Source organism: Sebastes fasciatus, chromosome 17 (genome assembly GCF_043250625.1).
Source record: "Sebastes fasciatus isolate fSebFas1 chromosome 17, fSebFas1.pri, whole genome shotgun sequence".
Lineage (NCBI taxonomy): Eukaryota > Metazoa > Chordata > Actinopteri > Perciformes > Sebastidae > Sebastes > Sebastes fasciatus.
This window is the reverse complement of record NC_133811.1, coordinates 23795282-23815529: the sequence shown is the minus strand read 5'-3', so window position 1 is coordinate 23815529 and position 20248 is coordinate 23795282. Positions and strand designations below refer to the sequence as shown.

Here is a 20248-nt window from a genome sequence, read left to right as displayed (position 1 = left end):
ATGGCAGCTTTGATGGTAGCGAAGGCATCATTATGCTCTGCTCAAACTCATTTATTTCAGGATTTTAGACTGAGGGTTGGACAAAACAAGTAATTTGAAGAAGTCGCCTTGGGCTCTGGGAAATATTTCACTATTTTCTGACCATACCATTAATTGATGAACCAGTCTGCAGATTAATCTATAATGAAAATAATCCCTAGTTGCAGCCCTAATGGCAATAGGAAGATCCCCAATTACTCTCCTGAAATCAATAGTGTGTTTCCGCCACTCGTTAAGAGTCTCACTAGTTAATTCCACTAGTTCTAATGAGCTTCTTGGTGGCATTTTCAAAGGTTATTGTTTTACCAAAGGGATATCAGCGCTTAAAGAGATGCGTGTTTGCTTTAATTGACCTATCACACACAGAAGTGGTGGTAGCTACCACTTGCAGCATCAATCTCAACTTCGCTAAGGCTCCACCCTACTCGACGGATTTGGATTTAATGGCTACGGTAGCAAAACATCAGGCTTCAAAATGTCCCTCAGTGATGTCACAGATGCTATGTCAATATATATCCGGAGTGAATAGTGGAAGCAGGGCTGTAGACAAGGATTAAGTAGGGATTGAACAGCGTGAACACTTAGGGCTGGGCCAACACTTACTTTCCATTATTCCCTCTTGTGAGCACAGAACACACACTTCAATGGCTCTCCTCAGATCACTCTCTTCTGTCAAACTGTAACAAGGGGTGGTGTCTGTTCCAAGGTTATTTCACTCAGAACGGAGCGTACAGAAATCCCCATCCATGGATTTAGAATCCTATTACCCTGCCTTCCTATCACTGTGCCTATCACACCCTTCCCATGAAGATGCATTATATCATTGTTCATATTTACAGCGGCAGAGTGAATTTAAATTTTGATAGAAGTCGTCTTTTCAACAAAAAAAAACAAAAAAATCTGCTTTCGGCTTTGGGGGAAAGATGAGGCTAGCCATCCTAAACCAGTGTGACATATCAGCTGGGGAGTTTGAGGCATGCTTGGACTTATCTTTTCACTTATGCATCAATCTTCTCTCTTTCTTTCTCTCCCTCTCGGCATCCTGTTACAGAAGGCATCCTATTTTCCCTGCTGCAGCTGAATTTCATCAGTCTTCTGTTATTCCTTTTGAAGACCCTATCTGAATGGGAGCAGCTTAACGCTGACAATCCTCAGCTGTCTACACATCTATCAATCCATTCTTTCATCAATCTTTTTACCTGTCTCCTCTCTCCTGTACACCCCTGCCTCGCTGCTACCGCTATACGCACTTTTTATTCATTCCGAAAACACCACACAAACGTTTTTTACTTGCGTTTTTACTACCTGCTTGTTTCTCTCGGTGTCCCTTCGTCCTTCACCCTCCGCTTCACACGTCTACTCTCTGTGACAACACAGCTATTTGTCTGGTCATCCATCCATCTTCAAACACCTTTCCCACCTGAACAGTCCATTTCTCTCACCTTTTACTCAAGGGGCTTTCTTTCCATCTTTCTTTTTTTTCCCCCACTATCACAAATCCTTCATCTATCACTCCATCAACCTTTTCATGGTAACATCTCTCTGCCATTTAGCTCTCTTCCTACCCTTTTATGTATCTCCCTTCCTCTTTCCTGCCACCTCCCAATCATCCCTCTCTCATCCAGAACTATCCTATCTGGCTGGAGTGACTGCAGCAGATGTAGCCCGGGCCACAAACATCTGCTTCCCCTGTACCGCTGCATCTCTACTCTGCTGATCAGACTAACCGCTTTAACTCCCCGAAGCTTGCTGTCCTTATTGCGGCCTTAATGTGCAGCTGGGCAGCCCGGGCGAAATCACAGATAAATATGCTGCAAACACATGAGGCATACACTGGATACCCGGGGGCCAGATTGAAAAAGCTGTGTTTCAAGTAAGTTCAAGTTTTAGCCTCTGGGTATGGTTGGGCAATATCAACAAAACACTGCTGATAGAAAATCTCCTCTAAGATAACTACGAATGTCAACATACTGACAACATATTAATAACCAATCAAGTCACAGAAACAAAGTTGGTCATATTACTGATGTTTTGGTATCAAAAGTCAAACAGTTAGACTGAAGAGAGCTCAACTGTAACAACTACCTTAAATTTAAAGAGATGTTTTGGATAAAGATAATAAGACATCGGTGGTGTGTCGATAACTTGGCTGCTTAAAACCCCATTTGGACACAAAGTGAATGAGACAATCCCAAACAAGTATAGGCTACTTAAAGTCTGACACAAAATAGATAGATGATGTAAATGGTAAATGCTTTTCTAGTCTTTCTGACCACTCAAAGCGCTTCACACTACATGTCAACATTCACCCATTCACAAACACATTTATACACTGATGGCAGAGGCTGCCATGCAAGGTGCCCATCAGGATTTAACCTAAATACTTATTCACACTCCGATGGCACAGCCTTCGGGAGCAATTTGGAGATAAGTGTCTTGCTCAAGTACACTTCAACATGTGACCGGGTGCGCCGGGGATCCGGGGACCAACCTTCCTTCAAATGCTCTACCTCTGAGCCACAGCCGCCTCATGATGTATACTGTTAACTAAGCCAAAAACCTCTGCCAACAAAAGACCAGGAAATACCAGACACTAAGTTTGTTACTTGAAGCGTCACCATCCAGTAAAACATCCAGTCTCAAACACCGGCAATTAGATCCAGCCCCTCAAATGAGAAGCCAAACCAAGAGAAACATCCCCACAACAGACCGTAACGTTGCACCAACAGGTCAGAAATGAGGGATTTAAACTGATGAACGTTCATTTTGATTATTTACTATTTATGATTTAGACTGGCAAGATAGGATTTTTTTGTATCAATAATTTATTTAAGTAGATTCTCTGTTTGCAGCTCATACAATTCTTGGTCATTTTTGCTAACAGTTTCATATTATTCGACCGTTCCGCTGTTCCACAGGTGGTGGTAATACTACAAGAAATGCAGCACTGCGCCAACAAAGGCAGGGAAGAAGGTGACTGCAAGCTAGTAAACCAGCATGTTGTAAATAATGCAGGTTTCAAAAAATTTGCTTTGCAAATGTGTTAGGAGAAAGGAAATGCATTCAACAGTTAGGCCTCAAGGATACACACAATACTGAATGTAAATACATTGAGTGTGGCACCTTTAAGGGAACAGTGAACAGAAACTATCCCTTAAAGGTGCAATGTGTAAGATCTGGATAGAATTCTGGTTTAAAATATTCCAAAAATGAATTAACATTATCAAGAGAATGTGAAAGGGTTACAGTGTTGACGTCATATTAAACTTTTAGCAGTTTGGTCGAATTTTGCTTTGTTAGATAGTAGTTTTATTTTCATAACAGTGTTGACAAAATGTTGACAGTAAATTCAGATTGTATGGACCCAGTAGTAGAGGTGATATGCTGCACCGCATCCTATTTGTCTGGAGCATGTGGCCACATCTTACGCATTGCACCTTTAATAAATCCACTTATTAAATCAAGACTAGTCATAAAGAAAAGAAAAAGAACAGCAGACTGGTTTAAGAAAGATTTGTATGCGAGACAACTGAGATGTGGCTAAAAATCAATATCATCACATCCTTTTTTTTTGTGCATTCAGTCAGTGTATGCTATATTTCACTTTAAAATAAGTGAAATGTGTCCATCTACTGCATACCGTATACAGTATAATGAGCTGTTTTTTAGATAAACTGCATAATAAGGTCTTGCTGTGTGTTAAGGATTGCAGAATGTGAGGAAAGCTTCCCTCAGCGTATTACTGTAGGCCTGTCTTCTAAATCTCTACATCAATCTCTGTATATAGTTGGATCATTTGGCGGAACTCAATTTGCATGCTAATGCATTGCATAGGGGGAAGGTCATATTATAAACAAGGTTATTTATCACATCCATACACAAGTCTCTAATAGGACGAAATTACAGTCACTTTCAAGTCCAGTGTTTTATGTACTGTCACTGAAACTTACGAAGAAAACAGAGAAAAGTGTTTCTGTTTTGTTCTGTTTGTTTTGCAGGAAAGCTGAAACTCATTTCTGTATTTCAGACCAGTATTGCATTCAAAGAGTTGGAATAAAGAACTTGGTTATTTATCTACCACAATATCTGCAGTCTTTAACCGTACCCTTTGCGGGTTTGGAGGCTTTGTGTGAAAAGGCGAGTGAGTGCAGTTGAGCGCAGGGTTCACTGCAATGTTTCACTGTAGTGTTAACATTTAAAAGCAGCCAGGGGAGCTGTGGTGCGCTCTTAAAAATAACCAATTCTCATCTCTGCTGCTGACACTGCTGACCTTGGACCATTATCATTGCAGCACACTCAGACGGTTTGGCATGCACAATCTGTACAGAGCCAGCACAAGGCACATACAAAGAGAGGAAACAGAGAAGGGCTTCAGCCAGCACGCGCACGCACTGAAAGCATGTGTGAAAGCAAATGCAAACACAATCTTCTCTCTCTGAAGGAAGAACAAAAGCACTTTCTCACTCTCTCAAACTCAATATACACACATAGATATACAAACAAAACAAATCCATGACAGACGAAGCGAACTAAAAAGGCCTCCTAAATAATGCATGATGTGTTTTACCTGAACCTTTGCCACGCTCCACTGTCCATAACTACTGTTCTCGGGTGAGATGTGGGAACTGCTGAGAGGTATTGTGCCAGACTTTTGGCTGTTTACTTCACCCGCATCTATGCGGCATCTCGGTTTCATCGATCCAAGGCTGATATTAACACACAATGCTTTAATGTCATCTTGATGGGCCCGTTTCCCTGGGAGAGATTAAACCTCATCCTGGACTCAAAAATAATTTATGATGGCAAATGCCAAAACATCAAGGGCGCAGGGTTTGTCATTGTTAAGAGAACCTGTGTCGAGTCTCAGTGGTCAGTTCAGCGATGCTATGCAGCACTGTGACAAAAAAACACATCTTAAAATGTCAATTTTTGTATTTTATTTGCTGAACATGTAAATCAAGATGTCATTTATCCTGTCTTTGTCTTGATTGAGGGATCTGTCTTTGCTCTGCCTTGTTTCTAGTCACTGAAACATTTCAACACTGTACCTCTGTATGAGTGGAATTAATGGGATTATCTCATCGCAGAAATATTTTGAACCTTTTCGTTATAATCCTCAAGATTTACATGAACTCATACCCCATTTTGATAGTGTTCATGGTCGGCAATTTTCTGCAATAGACACTCAATGTATTTACATTCATTAAATACTTGCAATATTGTAGTTTTCATGCTGGATTTAAATTGCTTTCCGCACAATGGTTTCACAAGAAAAGATGCATAAAAGTAATCCAGCAGTTTTTGGAGAGAAACTTGAATAAATATAGTTGTTTGAGGAGTTTCATAGGAAGGAATTATGACCTGTTCAACTTCCTAAAAAAAACAACAGTATGCAAACAGTAATAAAGGAGTGGATTTAATTTATTGTTGTATCGAATTGGTATTGAGAATCGTAGAATTCCACTGGTGCTATCAACTACTAAATTTCTGGTATCGAGACATCCCTACATCGTATCTCATCTTACTACTAATGCAAAACAAACACTTCCTACTGCTGCTGCTTCACATTAAAAGCATTCAACATGTTTTTTTATTGTGAAGCAGTCACAGGAAATGAAATGTATTTGTTCCCAACTTTAACTTTGACATCAATTGTTCATCAAAAATGTGTCAACAAAAGAATTTTTTTTTGACAGCACACTTGCTATTACCACGGTAACCACAGGTGTCACAAAATCAACCAGGATTTATAACTTTGAAAAATAAATATTCCACTTAAATACTTGTAACTTCTTGCAGTGCGAGGATTAGTTTATTATTACCACAGTAAGATTTTTTATTTATTTTTTATTGTTGGATTATGTTTAATTAACGTCTGAGAGACCACCTTTCCATGGGTCTCTATGCTCAAATTCACCTTGTTTGTCTGTTGCATGTAACTATAAACCATGACTCAGGATTTAATCTTTCTCCAGCAAACCTTCAGACTTTGACTGACAACATGGCGTGTCAGTCTGAAGAAAAAGCTCTCTGCTCTGCACTTCACAGTGTCATTAAACAGCCTCTCTATCAGAGCTGGGCAAAAACATATCTGACAGTGAATACATTTGAAAAAGCTCTTAGGTGTGTTTGATGTACTCCACTTGAAACCACTCCAGAAGTGAACACCTCGCTCACAAGATATAAAAAAAAAATCTTCTTTCCTTCTGTTAACATTCAAAACACCATCAGCTACTATCTCGCTCAAGTCGGCGCTTTTTTAGCCAAAGGTCAGTTCATTTTTCTTGATGTCGGCATTATATTTATATAGCCTACTATAAAGGTAACTTATTGGCTCAAATCACCAGTATTTGAATCTTTTTATGGATACTGGCAACACAAAGCCATTCATTCTTACCATTTTATGATCTGTGGTCAGTGGTGTAAACCAGATATGTTACAATCGTCAAAGCTATGACTTGACTTCCCACCGGAGCCACTTCCCTTTAACTTACCATTTTTATCATAAAAGTCTGACACAACGCACAGTCACTGGTGGCATCAAACCAATCTGGATGTCGATCTTACACTTCATCTTATCCTGACTCGTGAACGAGACACAACTCAGGCCCAACCTGACAGGGACGTCCCATAGTTTTATGGTAAAGTACCATAGCCTCAGATTTTGAGATGCACACTCTGCAAAATTCAGTGCTGTAGATTGAGGTCCAATGAAGCCTACACAATTACATCATCAGCAAAAAGCAGAAATGCAACCCTGAGGATGCCAAACCATACGTACTCCAATCCTCAGCTCCACCTAGAGATTTTGTCCATGACAATACGAGACAGAATTACTGACGAAGCAAATGAGCAAGTTTGACTTATTATCAAGATTACAGACACAGCTTTTACAGGTAGCCTTCCAGGTGGCCTGGAGCCCAAACATCGGCACTCATTAGTTCAGCACATCCTGCCACAGGACACCTTGAGGGGCACTCTCTCAAACTCCCATGACCCCTCCACTATCCCCAGGAAATTGGTGAGCAGAGTTGTACTAAATGATGGTTTAGTTTATAGATGTACAATAGAAACTAGAGAGTTTAACAATCGCATCATTTAATAAATACATGGGCTTTTCCTGTGTGATGTAGTGCTACAGTTTGTTCTCTCTGAAGCTTAATTAGTGTAATATTTAATAAATATGTAATAATAACTGCTTCTGATGTTAGCGGAAGAAGCCCTGTGGTCCACTGTTCCATTACCAGGTCCTGAATCTGAGGCTCCGGCCTCAAATCTTTTCGCAAAAGCTCTGAATCTTTTCGGGGTTTTTTTTAAAAATACCTTCAACTTTGTGTCATTTCCCCTCAGTCTCTCTGACTGGACAGCAGCCCAGATTATAATGGCATTTTTATTCAAATGTGGCATATTTGTCAGTTCATTCACTCTGTGAACTCTACTCCAGCACAGTTTAACAAAAATAGGTTTCAAGATTAGTAATGCTGTTTACGCCAAACTCCTACCGTACCCATGTTACATATGTTTTCAGATTGATGAAGACATTTGGAGCGAGGTTAGATACAAAATAGGATGGAGGCTCTACAGGATGATTTTTTTCCGCTTGGCAACTATCATGTTTTTCCCAAATGATGTACAGATCTTTAGGCATTCTATTATCTCAAATGGTTTGGAAAATAGTGCATATAGCTGCCGTAAACGGACTACTCTAGGTTTGGGCTGAGCGCTGAATGTGTGTAACGTCTAGCTTTGCCCCTGAACAAGAGCCTCCTTTCCAGCACACTGGCATAAAGTTTAAGAAGGCTGAGCAGAGTGATACACTGATAACGGGGGCACATCCTCCAGTCCCAAAAGTCCCAAAACTGGGAACCATCACGCTTGTCAGCCTTCCATATGTACTCTGCCCAATCTCCATGTGACATTGAAGATGCGTTTCGAGATAGATAGATAGATAGATGGATAGATGGATAGATAGATAGATAGATAGATAGATAGATAGATAGATAGATAGATAGATAGATAGATAGATAGATAGATAGATAGATAGATAGATAGATAGATAATATAGTCCTACAATATCCAGGGCCTTCAGCATCCACCTCATCAACCCCTGGTGCCACGCCACTTTCTGACTTTCAATGACCTCCGTTGGAGAGATGGCCATGTGTCTGTCGACTAACAGTAAAGACCATCCCATACCAGCACACGCATGCATGTACATCCAAATACATTCAAAGTCTTGGGGATATTACAATAGCATTTCCCACCAGCGTATTGCTCTATTTATACACACAAACTCCATCAGCAGACAATAAAGTTTATCAAGTGTAGCCTCTTCATTTTGTTTTGTACAAACCACATCTTTACAGCCTGGATGGTTGCTATCCAAATAATGAGAAGTGGGCTATTAAAGCTTCAGGTTAATGACGTTGAGTAAAATTACTAATCCGTAATGAATTCCATGCCTAATTATTATTTCTATCTATCTAATTATTATATCTTTAAGACGATATTAGACTCAGTGTTTCCCCCCTCAAGCTCAGGTAGATTTGAAATGTCTGGAGGCTCGGGGATCTTAGAGGTGAACTGAAACTTCACTTAATCTGAAATGAAATCATGTTAAGCTGTGATTAAATCTCATATCACTTTGTGAACTCTTTTTCTTTTATTAGCCCTACTGTACCTTCTCATTTCATTACCGCCGGCTGTCACAAAAACGGTGTGGTGCTATTGAGATACAGAACACAATACCTTGTTGACCTCCAGGATTTCTCTCCTCTCCTCGGTGGCGGGGCGGCTCTGGCCAGCGGAGCGATCCTCGTGTTTAGAGCTGTCATCCTCCACGAAGGGTATCAGTTGCTGGAAGGGACAGCAAACAAAAATCTGTGTATTATTTACTGTAAAGCAAGACGGATCACTTCCAAAATGCTGACATATTCAACTGATTTGGACTGCAATAGGTTTATCAATTACAGTAGTGCAGTACATACAGAATCTACACTGTGAAAGTATCATAATAGTTTTACTTTTGTGGCAATCAACTGTGTTAAAGAATGTCAAGTACAGTAGGTCTCTTTCTGGAATAAAACTCACTCCCTGATGGACTTTTCTCTCCTCTTAATCTGTCCATGATCCAAACATTAAAAGCACAGTGCTGCATATTCACATTTTTCCTACAGTGTATGCCCGCTGAGTGCAGTTATAGGTCAGAATTATGTACGTATGGGTAAGCTCAACCTATGAGTGCTATCCTACACTGAAGATATCCCTGTGCTGTCTGATAATCATGTTCCCATGAAGTGGTGAAAATGGGGATTCTGTGTAAGCTCTCTAACACAGGCGGAATCTCACCCATCTCTCTTCAACGTGGAGAGAGAGAGAGAGAGAGACGGTACAGAGACAGAGAGCGAGTGGGAGATTAATTCATTTTTAAACGCTCTGTATGCTTGACCTTGTCTGCTTGACACTACAGTGAGGCTGATGTGCGAGAGCCTTCAGGCGAGGCGGCGTTCCTGAGAGCCGACAGGGTCACCCGCCTGCTGCTCTGCGTCGCACTGCCCCCCAGTGGTCGCCTCGGGGAGGAGGCGAACGGGAGGCTTGCTGCAGTCACACATCCAAGTAATGTGTGGATGTCTTGAGAACACGCTGTTCCTGGTACAGCAAGGACATAAAGGGTTTTATGCTGAGCATGTGTGATTGATGATATTTGTAGAGCTACTGAATGGACACACAGTGTAAATGTAGACAGATGTCTGTGCCATTGTGCAGAGTTTCCGAGAGAAATACACAGTATCAGTTGTGCTGACATAAAGTCAATGTTATAGTTAAACTCTATAAAAAATCCTCAAACCATCTTCACGCCACTTTTAATGGGTTTCTATTGAAGATGCAAAAATAATCTGCAGTAGTTTATTACACTGGAAGCAAGAAGTTCCTGTTGTAAGGAAAAAATAACATCTCCAAAAACTACCATTTCCTTTCCAAAACAAAAACTATCATACCAGACAAGATGACAAACACAGATTAGGTAAGAGACTCTACAAACAACTAGAAGCCAATAAAAACTGCCCTAGAGAGAGAAAACACACCTTGCTCCAATAATGACTTGGCACGATGCTAATCTAAATCATGCAAAGTTCTTTAGAACGTTCTGCGTTTCTACATCGTTTGACCCGAGGTTGTGCAGCTGGAGTGGAGGCCCTGCGGACACCAGACAATGATTGGAGTAAGCTGCTTCGTCTGGAAGCAATGACTGACTGGTGTTTTAGTGAGACTGGAGCCGGCCAACGTCAAGACTAACATGAAAGATATTAAAAAAAAAAAAAAAAGAAGGCAGACGGAGAGAAATGTAGACAAACAGATGAAGAACGAGGAGAGGACTGTGAGATGATGGGCAAAATGTCAGAGAGAAAAAAGCTAGAGTTGAAGGAGAGCAGGGAGACGAGTGGGAAAAGAGCAAGACAGTGGTGAAAATACAAACAGAAAAAAGGGAAGAGAGAATACGAGGGGGAGAAAAAAGAGCGACAGAAAGATGTAAAACTTTCTGTGCTCCTGTCAGTTTCCAGACCGAACTTCACGCCAAACTGCAAACTCTGACTGTTGGAGGGAGAAAAGACAGCAATGACATGTGCAGGATATTATAGCAGACAAACTATGAGCTTGTCTCTGGCTCAAGGAAAACTTTAAGTAGGAAAAGTTTTTTTCATTAGATAATTTCAAACCGAAGCCAATAACATATCAAATTTTAAAGGTAGCGGGCTGATTTTGGCAGCTTCTGAGGGGAAAATGAAATGTGCTGAGTAGGGCGGGAAACATGGATGGAGAGTGTATTATGTGTGTGTGTGTGTGTGTTTGTGTGTGTGTGTGTGTGTGTGTGTGTGTGTGTGTGTGTGTGTGTGTGTGCCTGTGTGAGTCATAACCCCTGCCTCTTCCACAGAAAGATGGATGTGGTTTCCTGCCTGACAGAGAAGAATGGGCTAATGAAGTTCTCCAGGTTGCCTCGCTGAGACGAAAAAAGAAAAGGGTAGAAAAGACAAATCGAAAAAAATAACAACAAAACAGCGGGGTGAACGTGTAAGGGGAGAGAGGGAAATTAAATAGCATGGCTGAACAGTGCAGGAAATGACAGAGTGGAGGAGCACAACAGAGAAAAAGCAACACAAGTAGAAAGGAAAGGGAGTGAAACAAAGCCAACGTGAACAAATAGATTTAAAGGGAAATGGAGAGAGAGACCATATTGAACAGCTATCAGAGAGACAAAGAAGACAAAAGGTGGGATAGGAGGAAGAGAAGAAAAGAAATACAGAAAGTGTGAGAGTTCGAGCAAAAAAGAGGGAGGAAAAAAGCTCCGACGGGGCAGCAAAAGAACGACAGCTGGAAAGAAAAAGGGGAAAGCGCTGACGTGTGCATTTGGTCCAGCTGTTCATTAAACGGGTCTGTTGCTAATTAGGCTGAGATGAGGTCACGCTGCCCGAGTCATTGATTCCACTTCCTGTTTCGGGCAGCCAATAGTGAGCGGCTGTCAGACAGGCACCTGAATTCTGTGGGATGATAAATGGCAAGCAAGCTGGGGCCAAAATCAACAACCCTCAGCCCCAGACAAACACGGCGAGCTGAGCTATTGGCTTGGGCAGCATCGGACTGGGTCTCACAGCCTCGAGGGGGAAACGAATAAACATTTAAATAAGGTGGAAATAAGAAAGGGGGGGAAAATAGCTAGATGGCGTAATGACTCAATGAGGATTTACACTATTACAGCGAAGGAAAATGTCAAAGTGAACCCCTCATGGGCTTTGATTTAGGGGTGGAACCGCAGACGACAGTCATTCTGAACAACCAGTGGATAGATCATTGGAAATGCTTCTGAGCGACTGTATTATTCAATGCGGAAAATGTGCACGGTGGCAGCCATCACAAATTTGTTCCAATTTGAGACTGGTCTCCTCCCACACCCTCCTTTATCCTCAGTAGGAGTCTGGTGAGAGAGATTAGCTCCGAGCCAATCTGTAGAAATTGGGAAGGGACTGCCGCAGTCATAAATCCAATCAAACAGTGGTGGATAGCCTAGCTATAGCCCTGCGTGGAGCCTCCAACAGTGCGTGCCCAGTGAGCCACTGCGTGTTTGTGTAAGTGCACGAGCCTTTGTGACATGCTACAGTGCACCACATGCACGTCTATATATATTTAGTGGCTGTGTGTCACAATTGTGCACATGCATGTGTGTGTTTCTGTGCGTCTGTGCAGGCAGGCAGGGATGGAGTGTGGCTGAGCTGTTGTTCCTGAAGGTGGATGGCGAGCATAACCAGCGGTAAAGAGACTCTGGAGACTCACCTGAACCGACCAATGAATCTGGTGCGAGCGGAGAAAAGACAGACCTAGAGGGAGTAGGTGAGATAAGAGTCCCCCAGGGTAAATTGAGTGTGTGTGTGTGTGTGTGTGTGTGTGTGTGTGAGCAAGGAGGGGGGTGTGGCGGTAACAATGGCCTACTTCCTATAAACTAACAGCTTCCTAATTTAGCAGGCGGTTTGTGTGGAAAGCTGGGCTATATGAGGCAGTGGCTGAAAGCACAAAAAAAACAACTGACAAGCTCATACAGCATGTGTTGACGTTTGCATCTGGAAGGATCAATCAATCACGTCAAATTAAAAATGTAGTTCCACCACCATTACACCACAGTAGTTACAACCACATCATGTCAGATCTAACTGCAGAGGCAGGTGTACAGTATATGTATTAAAAGCATAACTTGATTTGAGGTTGGGTGGGAATGTAACCATCAATAGATAAATATAAAACCTGAACATGACCTTCTAAATGGGTCAAAAATGAAGTAAGCCTTGTTAATGCCATTACCTTCACATAACAATGTTCTCTGCCTGCCTGTGATTGTTCTCGCTGAGACTAAACCTTGTTTACTGTCAGGTTTACTTTTATTTATTGACTCTGTCTGTTCTGGTTATTTTGTTTCTATTATTCTGCTAAACTGTTAACAGGACATTGCTGTAAAGAGCACGTATGCTCGGCCAACCTATCCTGTTTAAATAAAGATTAAATAAATATAATACAGTTACATTAAAGACATTTATTACTCCATATGGAGTCTAAAATATCTTTAAGTGAGTAATAATTAGAGTTGGTAAAGTGACGATGTAATAAAATGTAAATAAAAATAAAAGTGGTAAATAAATAAGCTAATATAAGCATGGTATTTTATTAAACTTTTTTGCATTATTACATTTCAGTCCATTTAAAGGCACATTAAAGGTGCTAAATGTGAGATTGGGAGCATTTCTATTGCCTCTGCACGACTCTCGAAGTGGTGATGGCTGAGCTAGTGGCTCACAGCTAACGGTGCTAACAGCACTAACGGTGGAAAAAAACGGCTACAGTGCTGACAGAGCTGAACAGTGTTAACCTGGGGTGGAACCGAAGGGCGGGCGCTACGCCTCCACAATGGCGCCGTGGTTCGGGACGGTGTTATCAGCGGTAACCACCGTATGAGAGCAATGCAGAGCCGTGAGCTAGCCAGTGGGGCACGCTCACATTCACAAACATGCATAAAAGGCACCCTCAGCCAGCCCGGCTATGTCAACAAAGCACAGAGCAGCTCTGATTACAACACACACAGAGGGAGAGTGACTTCGTAATCTGCTCAGGTAGACATAACTCCTCTATATATTTACACAGATGCATCTCTACAGATGGGGACCATTTGCACCAATAAAACCAGCATACTGTGTCCATTACTCCCACCCACGTTAGCTTTGGGCCTATAGAACCTCTGATATGATTGTGACACACAGCAATAAGTTCATTATTTTTAAGTTGAAGCACTTACTGAAAGTCCGCTTTAGACTGGTAAATTTAAACATCTGGATTTATTAGGACTGTGCTGCTACTGTTCCTTTTCTGAAAGCTTTTAAGATCAATTACTTGTAATGCAGGCTATAAATGCTGCCAAGTTGAGTCCAAATGCAATTTGAATAAAATCACCCTCTATTTAAAAGGTATATATTATAAGTGGTATTAACATTCAATAACATTGCAAATGTCCCCGCTTTGGGACTGAAATAGGAATATCCCATCTTATCTTAACATGATGCAAATTGAAATGTGTTTCTGTGTATCACTGTGAAACAGGTCTGACGTATTTAGGTTGGAAAGTTTTAATACAAATAGTTCCAATGGCATGTAAGAGTACAAATTGTAGTAAGTATATGCTTAATCAATGTTATGATTAAGAAGGGGTCCTTAGAAAATGTTCTCCCCTAAAAAGGGTTGAGCTTGAGAACCCCTGGTATCGAGAACCTTTAAGTTGCTACAATTTCTCTTATAAACACAAATTACTGAGTAAATTAGGACAATGATTTTTCCCGTAAAGGGTTGTGCTGAACGTGCACGATCTTCTTCAGCACAGCATGACTTGATATATAAACTGTAATACCTTTTCAAATGTTACGCTCTATTGGTTGCCACAGTGGACCTCCACAGGCTAAGCGTCCTAGTTAGGGTCGACATGACCGTCACATCAAACGACGACTTTCACTGACTGCGATCAAACTGGAAAGCTCATTGATCTTAATTTGTATGAATGCTAGGAGTTGCTCGACTCTTCCTGGGTCAGGTTAAGGACTTAAATATGGTGCCAATGCTGTCTGACTACATATATATATATTTTACCTGATAAAAGGTGTAAAAGGCAACACACACACACCTGCAGTGTCTGACACACATCAAAACGCTTGCACTAATTGTTTTCAATGAAAGCACTGGCGGCGACCAGCAATTACGTGTCGACGCACTAGGATACGCCACTGACCTATTTTCCAAATCAGCTACTGCACCCTGACTATTACTTCTGTCTGTATGACATGTCCATGTGTGCTACAGCAACAACACTCAGAGACATGGCCCATGTACTGTATGTTGGACTTAAGGACCAAAACATTATCACTATGACAACAAGTGACTGTCAGTGAGCATGATTCTTTGACTCTCAACTGTCAGTAAGACTTCATAGTGTGCAAAAACTTGGTTGAAATGACTACCTGTATTCAAGCTGGCCAAACCGCACATCCATTTGCCCTCTAATCAAATTAATATGAGAAAATGATGTCAAATCTTGTCAGTGTCACAGTGTCTCACCTCTGGAGGTATGAGGTCCACCCCTGCGCAGTTGTCATTGCATTTGTCGTAGACGAGGCGCAGCTTGCGGAACAGCACAGAAAGCGTCCGTAGGTGCTCCTGGAGTTTTGACAGCCTGTCCTGGTGGGTGTTGGGGTGGTAAGTGACTCCATTAGGCAGCTGAGAAGAACCACAGAGGAAACATTGTGTTAAGCAAAGTACAAGCCTACAATTTTGCTAGTGCTAATAAAAAGAAACAGCCATTGATCCCTGCTGACTACAAAAGGCACTACAAACCCTCTGTTGTTCCCTAACTGGTAATAGTTCATTAGCAGCCTTCTACTAATGCACAACACTTTCATTTACACAGATAACAACGTGATAGTTTCCTTTCTACTTTAGAATGAGAGCAAACTGTGTTTGTGTTCATGCAACAATAACTCGTCTTGATAATATAATAAAATCACAGTTTAAACTACAAAACACAAAAACTCAGCTGCATCAAAGGTTAAATGCTTCAGCTGCCGCACTTTGAATATTTTCACTCACTCTCCCATACTGAGGCAGCTTCACTGGCTTTTAACTACAATGGGTGTTAAAGAGTAACAAGACATGTTTTAACTGAGAGAATCGACAAGCCTCTGGGGCAGCACTGTCTGATTATAAACATCCTACATAACATGAAACAAGCGTGCCTTCAGGGCAAGCACAGAGAAAATAAACAGGGGGGGGGGGGACAGACAGACAGACAGACAGACAGAAGGAAAGAGACAGGGAAGATAAATCAAGAATTTTATGAGTATAAGGACAGCCTGTGATCTAAGAAAACAAGTCACAACAATACTGTTTGTGCATTCTGTGGCGGAGGCGTGATTGTTTGGCCCGTCTCTGACTTGTGATTTTAACAACGTGCAGGAGGAGCGCCTCAGAGGAGCAGGCAGACATCCATGATAAACTCATGCTGACCTTGTCTTCAGGTCACCGTCAGAGCTGAACTACATGTGAACTGCAGAGCAAACTGAAGACTCCTGATATCCTGAATAAATTGCTTAAGGAATCCACTAGCTTAACTTTGAATGTAATTCAACAACTTTCCGCCATCACTTCCGTCACTTCATTGCACTAATGTAAAAATAAAAGACATATTTGAGCTATCAGTATGACTCATAAGGACTATACGTTGATAATATTGCAGACAACATACTGTGTGCGACTAGTGGGCTTCCTCCGGGTCTGAGAAGTGAAGCCAATGTGCAAGTGCAACTTGCATTCTTTCTAATAGCCAGCAGGGGGCGACTCCTCTGGTTACAAAAAGAAGTCTGATTGTATAGAAGTCTATGAGAAAATGAGCCTACTTCTCAATTGTTTTATAACCTCAGTAAACATTGTAAACAGTAAATTATGTTCCCATTTAGAGTCAAATAGCCGGCGGTTCGCAGCTAACGGTGCTTACATTCTCCTACATTACCCACGATTTAAACTTCTTCACACTTGTTACAATTTTCTTTTACAATCCATATAAGGCCTTACATACTCACCAGATTACATGAACTGAGTTGAAGTTAAAAATCACAGGTCGATCAAGCTTTTGGAAGCTTGATTGTACTGATGTCTCGGCTTTGGAACGGCTTTCCATTTTAGTATTCAATCTGCTTGCACCGACTTGTTTTTAAATCTGGCATCAAAACACATTCAAGAATTGCCTTCCTGAATGACAGCTGTTTTGTTATTTGCATAATAGTGCTCTGTCATGTTACCATCAGGCCTATTATTACTATTTTAGTATATTCTTTTATATTTCTTTTACTTTGTTTGGCTTTTTATGATTATATTCTGCTATTTAATCTTTTGTATAGATCTGTTCAATGATGGTGTGTCTCCATATTGCAGTTTTTACGCCTCTCACGCTATTGTTCTTATGGCATTAAGTGTCTTGTCAGGGCTTTAGGGCTTTGGGGAAAATATGCAAAGAATATTAAAGACAAAAGGAGAGGCAAACAGAGAACTGAAGGGGGAGTGTATCCATATTTGACAGGCGTGTAGCCAGAGAGTGAAACAGACCTGCATGTTCCTGAGGAGCTGGAAGATTTCCATGGTCCTGAGGACAATATCTTGGACCGTCTCCTGGCCGATGCGACACAGAGAGGCCGTGTTGACATCACGTCCTGCCATCACGGCTTGCTGCTGCTGCTGTTGCTGTTGCTGCTGCTGTTGCTGCTGCTGTTGCTGCTGCTGCGGTGGCGGAGGCTGCCCGCCAAAAGGCGACACTAGTGGAGGGGTTGTCATGGAGGCAGCAGGTGAAGATGCTGGAGGATGAGGTGTAGGTCCAGGTGAAGTTACCTGTCGGGGCTGTTCCACACCAGCACACCCTTACATGCCTACATGAAGTGTTTTACAGAAGTAGGAGAGGAATGTGAGGAGAGAGAAAGTAGGACATGTTAATGGAAGTCACAGCTTTTCTTTTGAGATGAATGGCTAAAAAAAAAAACGGTAGTCACTTTAATATATAAGGATATTGGCATATCATTTAGCGTGTATCATCAGTAACATATCGCTCATACAAATGCGTATAAAAAGAAAATAATGCAAGTAAAAATGAGAATCTAAGACATAAAATAGTGCAGAATAGGGATGCACCGATCCAACTTTTTTAGTCCCAATACCGATAGCGATACCTGGGCTTTGGGTATCGGCGGACACAGAGTAGCAGTCCGATACCAGTGTTTAATTAATTAGCTGTATGCCTCACTGTGTGGAAGTGACGGGGATCATTCTTTTGGGGTCATGCTTGACTTAAACTTTAATTTTGTGAGATAAAATGTAATAAATAAATACAAAAATATTAATTTACTAAATTGTTATTATCAAAATAATAAATCATGCACCTGAAACAAAATTAACATAAAATTACAATTCAAGTGTAAAACTTTTATATGCAACAACAAATTGTCACAAAACTATTAATTAAAATTCCAGTATATAACATTATGTACAGTATATAGTATATAAACATAGAAATTAATTTAATAGATTGGCCCCCATTGTCAGCGATACACGATCCAGCTATTTGAGTCAGTATCGGCCCGATATTCGATCTGGTATCAGTATCGGTATGTTATTTATTCATCATTTGCAAAAATATTTTGTCATATGCACAACAATTACAGAGTTGGCAATGAAAGTCTCACAGTAGATCTCAGGGTCCCTACAACAATACTGATACAAATATGCATAAAAAGAAAATAATGCAAGTATGAATTACAATCTAAGACATGAAATAGTGCAGAAGTTGATCATAGGGATGAGTTAAATAACATGTGTAAAATATAAAATGATATATATGGTGCATAGTGCACTTTCATAGACTAAGCTACTGGAGTTACCCTGCACTATACTCATTTTTAACAGTCTCTTCTGCACTATATTCACTTTTTTAATAGTCCTGAATCACAGCTGTTACTCTGCACTATATTCAGTTTTAACAGTTTTCTTCATCTCCTTGTATTTTTATATCTGGTATATTCTTTTGTAATTTGCACTACTAACTTTTTTACTGCCTTTTTACTAACATGTTTTGCACTATGGAGCTGTGATGCTGGAAACTTGAATTTCCCTTGGGATCAATAAAGTTACTATCTATCTATCTATCTAGACAGGTGTACAGTAATTGCAAAATGAATGGAACTGCAATGTAAACAAGGATGTAGCTAGTAAATGTGTAATGAGAAGTAATAAATACATATAGAGAGATGTACAGTAAGTCAGCCACACAGTGGTATTATGTGGTTAATGAAGTACATTTATACTCTCATTTAATAGCAGTAACGTTACAGCTCTGTAGAAGCTTCACAGCTGTCACTATAGCAACCAATAACCGTTAAAACCAACAGCTGTCACTAAGCAACCAACAACCGTTAAAACCAACCGTTAGTCTAGTTAAACAACACTGACTAAAGTATGTGAAGCTAACGTTAATAGCCTGGACAGTCACACCACACGACACTAAAGCTTCATTTTCTGTGTCCTTTTAAGTATTCCGACACGACGTGAAGCATAACAACCGCAGTGGGTGTTCATCTTTATGTAATAGCACATTAGACAACGTGTAATGTTACCTGTGTGGTGATAATTTATCTGTTTTCTTGACATGTCAACTTCCCTGCTCTGCTCTGTCTGCTCCTAGGATTTTACAGCTACCGCTAACTATCGCGTGACTTACTCCGCGAGAGTTGATTACGGTAAATGATGAAGTAGAGGCGCACCTTGAAAAATGTCTCCCTTTTTTTGTCATTAATGGTACATTAATTAATTAGTATACAGATTTCAATAGTCCTATATCCTCCTTAGACCCAGCCCATTGACATGCATATCCTCTTACTCTATTAACCCCTGGTGTATTGTAAAGAGGACATCCTAGGCTTTCCAGTGATATGGCATGTGTTTGTTTTTTTTAATCAATTTGAATGTATTCTTGGTTTAATATCACTCTACAGCCATATCTGTTCATTTTTTTGTCTTTTCACACTGAAATAGTCCTCTAGTCCACTACAGTGGACAATAAAAATAAAGTTTAACAAGCCTAAATTGTTAAGATTTTTCTTTTAACCCTAAATAGGAAGGAAATCACAAAAAAAAGTAATTGGAAGACACTTTTTTTACTCGGTGTGCAGGAGGATATGGCAACCTGAGAGTCAGAAACTTTTTTATTTTATTTTATTTTGGTTTATGTATTACAGTTTTATTATTATTTATATATGTATGTATACATATGTATGGTATATGGGTATATATAGGCTGCTGCTCCCCAAGTGCTCCACAGACAAACTCAGGAAATCCTTTGTCCCCTGAGCCATCAAACTGCACAACACCTCTCTGGGAGGGGGGCATAGTGCACTTTCATAGACTAAGCTACTGGAGTTACCCTGCTCTATACTCATTTTTAACAGTCTCTTCTGCACTTTTTAATAGTGGTGTATCACAGTTGTTACCCTGCACTATATTAAGTTTTAACAGTTTTCTTCATCTCCTTGTATTTTTATATCTGGTATAGTTTTTTGTACTTTGTACTTTGCACTACTAACTTTTTTAC

The 20248-nt window shown here is 40.6% G+C and overlaps 1 protein-coding gene across 1 annotated transcript in view; it reads right to left on the bottom strand.

Annotated features, from left to right (window-relative positions):
- Positions 1–19384, bottom strand: part of med30 (mediator complex subunit 30) — a 44445-nt gene extending 25061 nt beyond the window's left edge. The window contains exons 1-4 of the mRNA XM_074613204.1: positions 19275–19384; positions 17221–17537; positions 15181–15339; positions 8788–8895 (exon numbers count right to left, since the gene is read on the bottom strand). Of these exons, the coding sequence (XP_074469305.1) occupies positions 8788–8895; positions 15181–15339; positions 17221–17445 (492 nt within the window). The 5' untranslated portion in view covers positions 17446–17537; positions 19275–19384. The remainder of the gene's footprint in view (positions 1–8787; positions 8896–15180; positions 15340–17220; positions 17538–19274) is intronic.
- Positions 19385–20248: the final 864 nt, after the last annotated feature.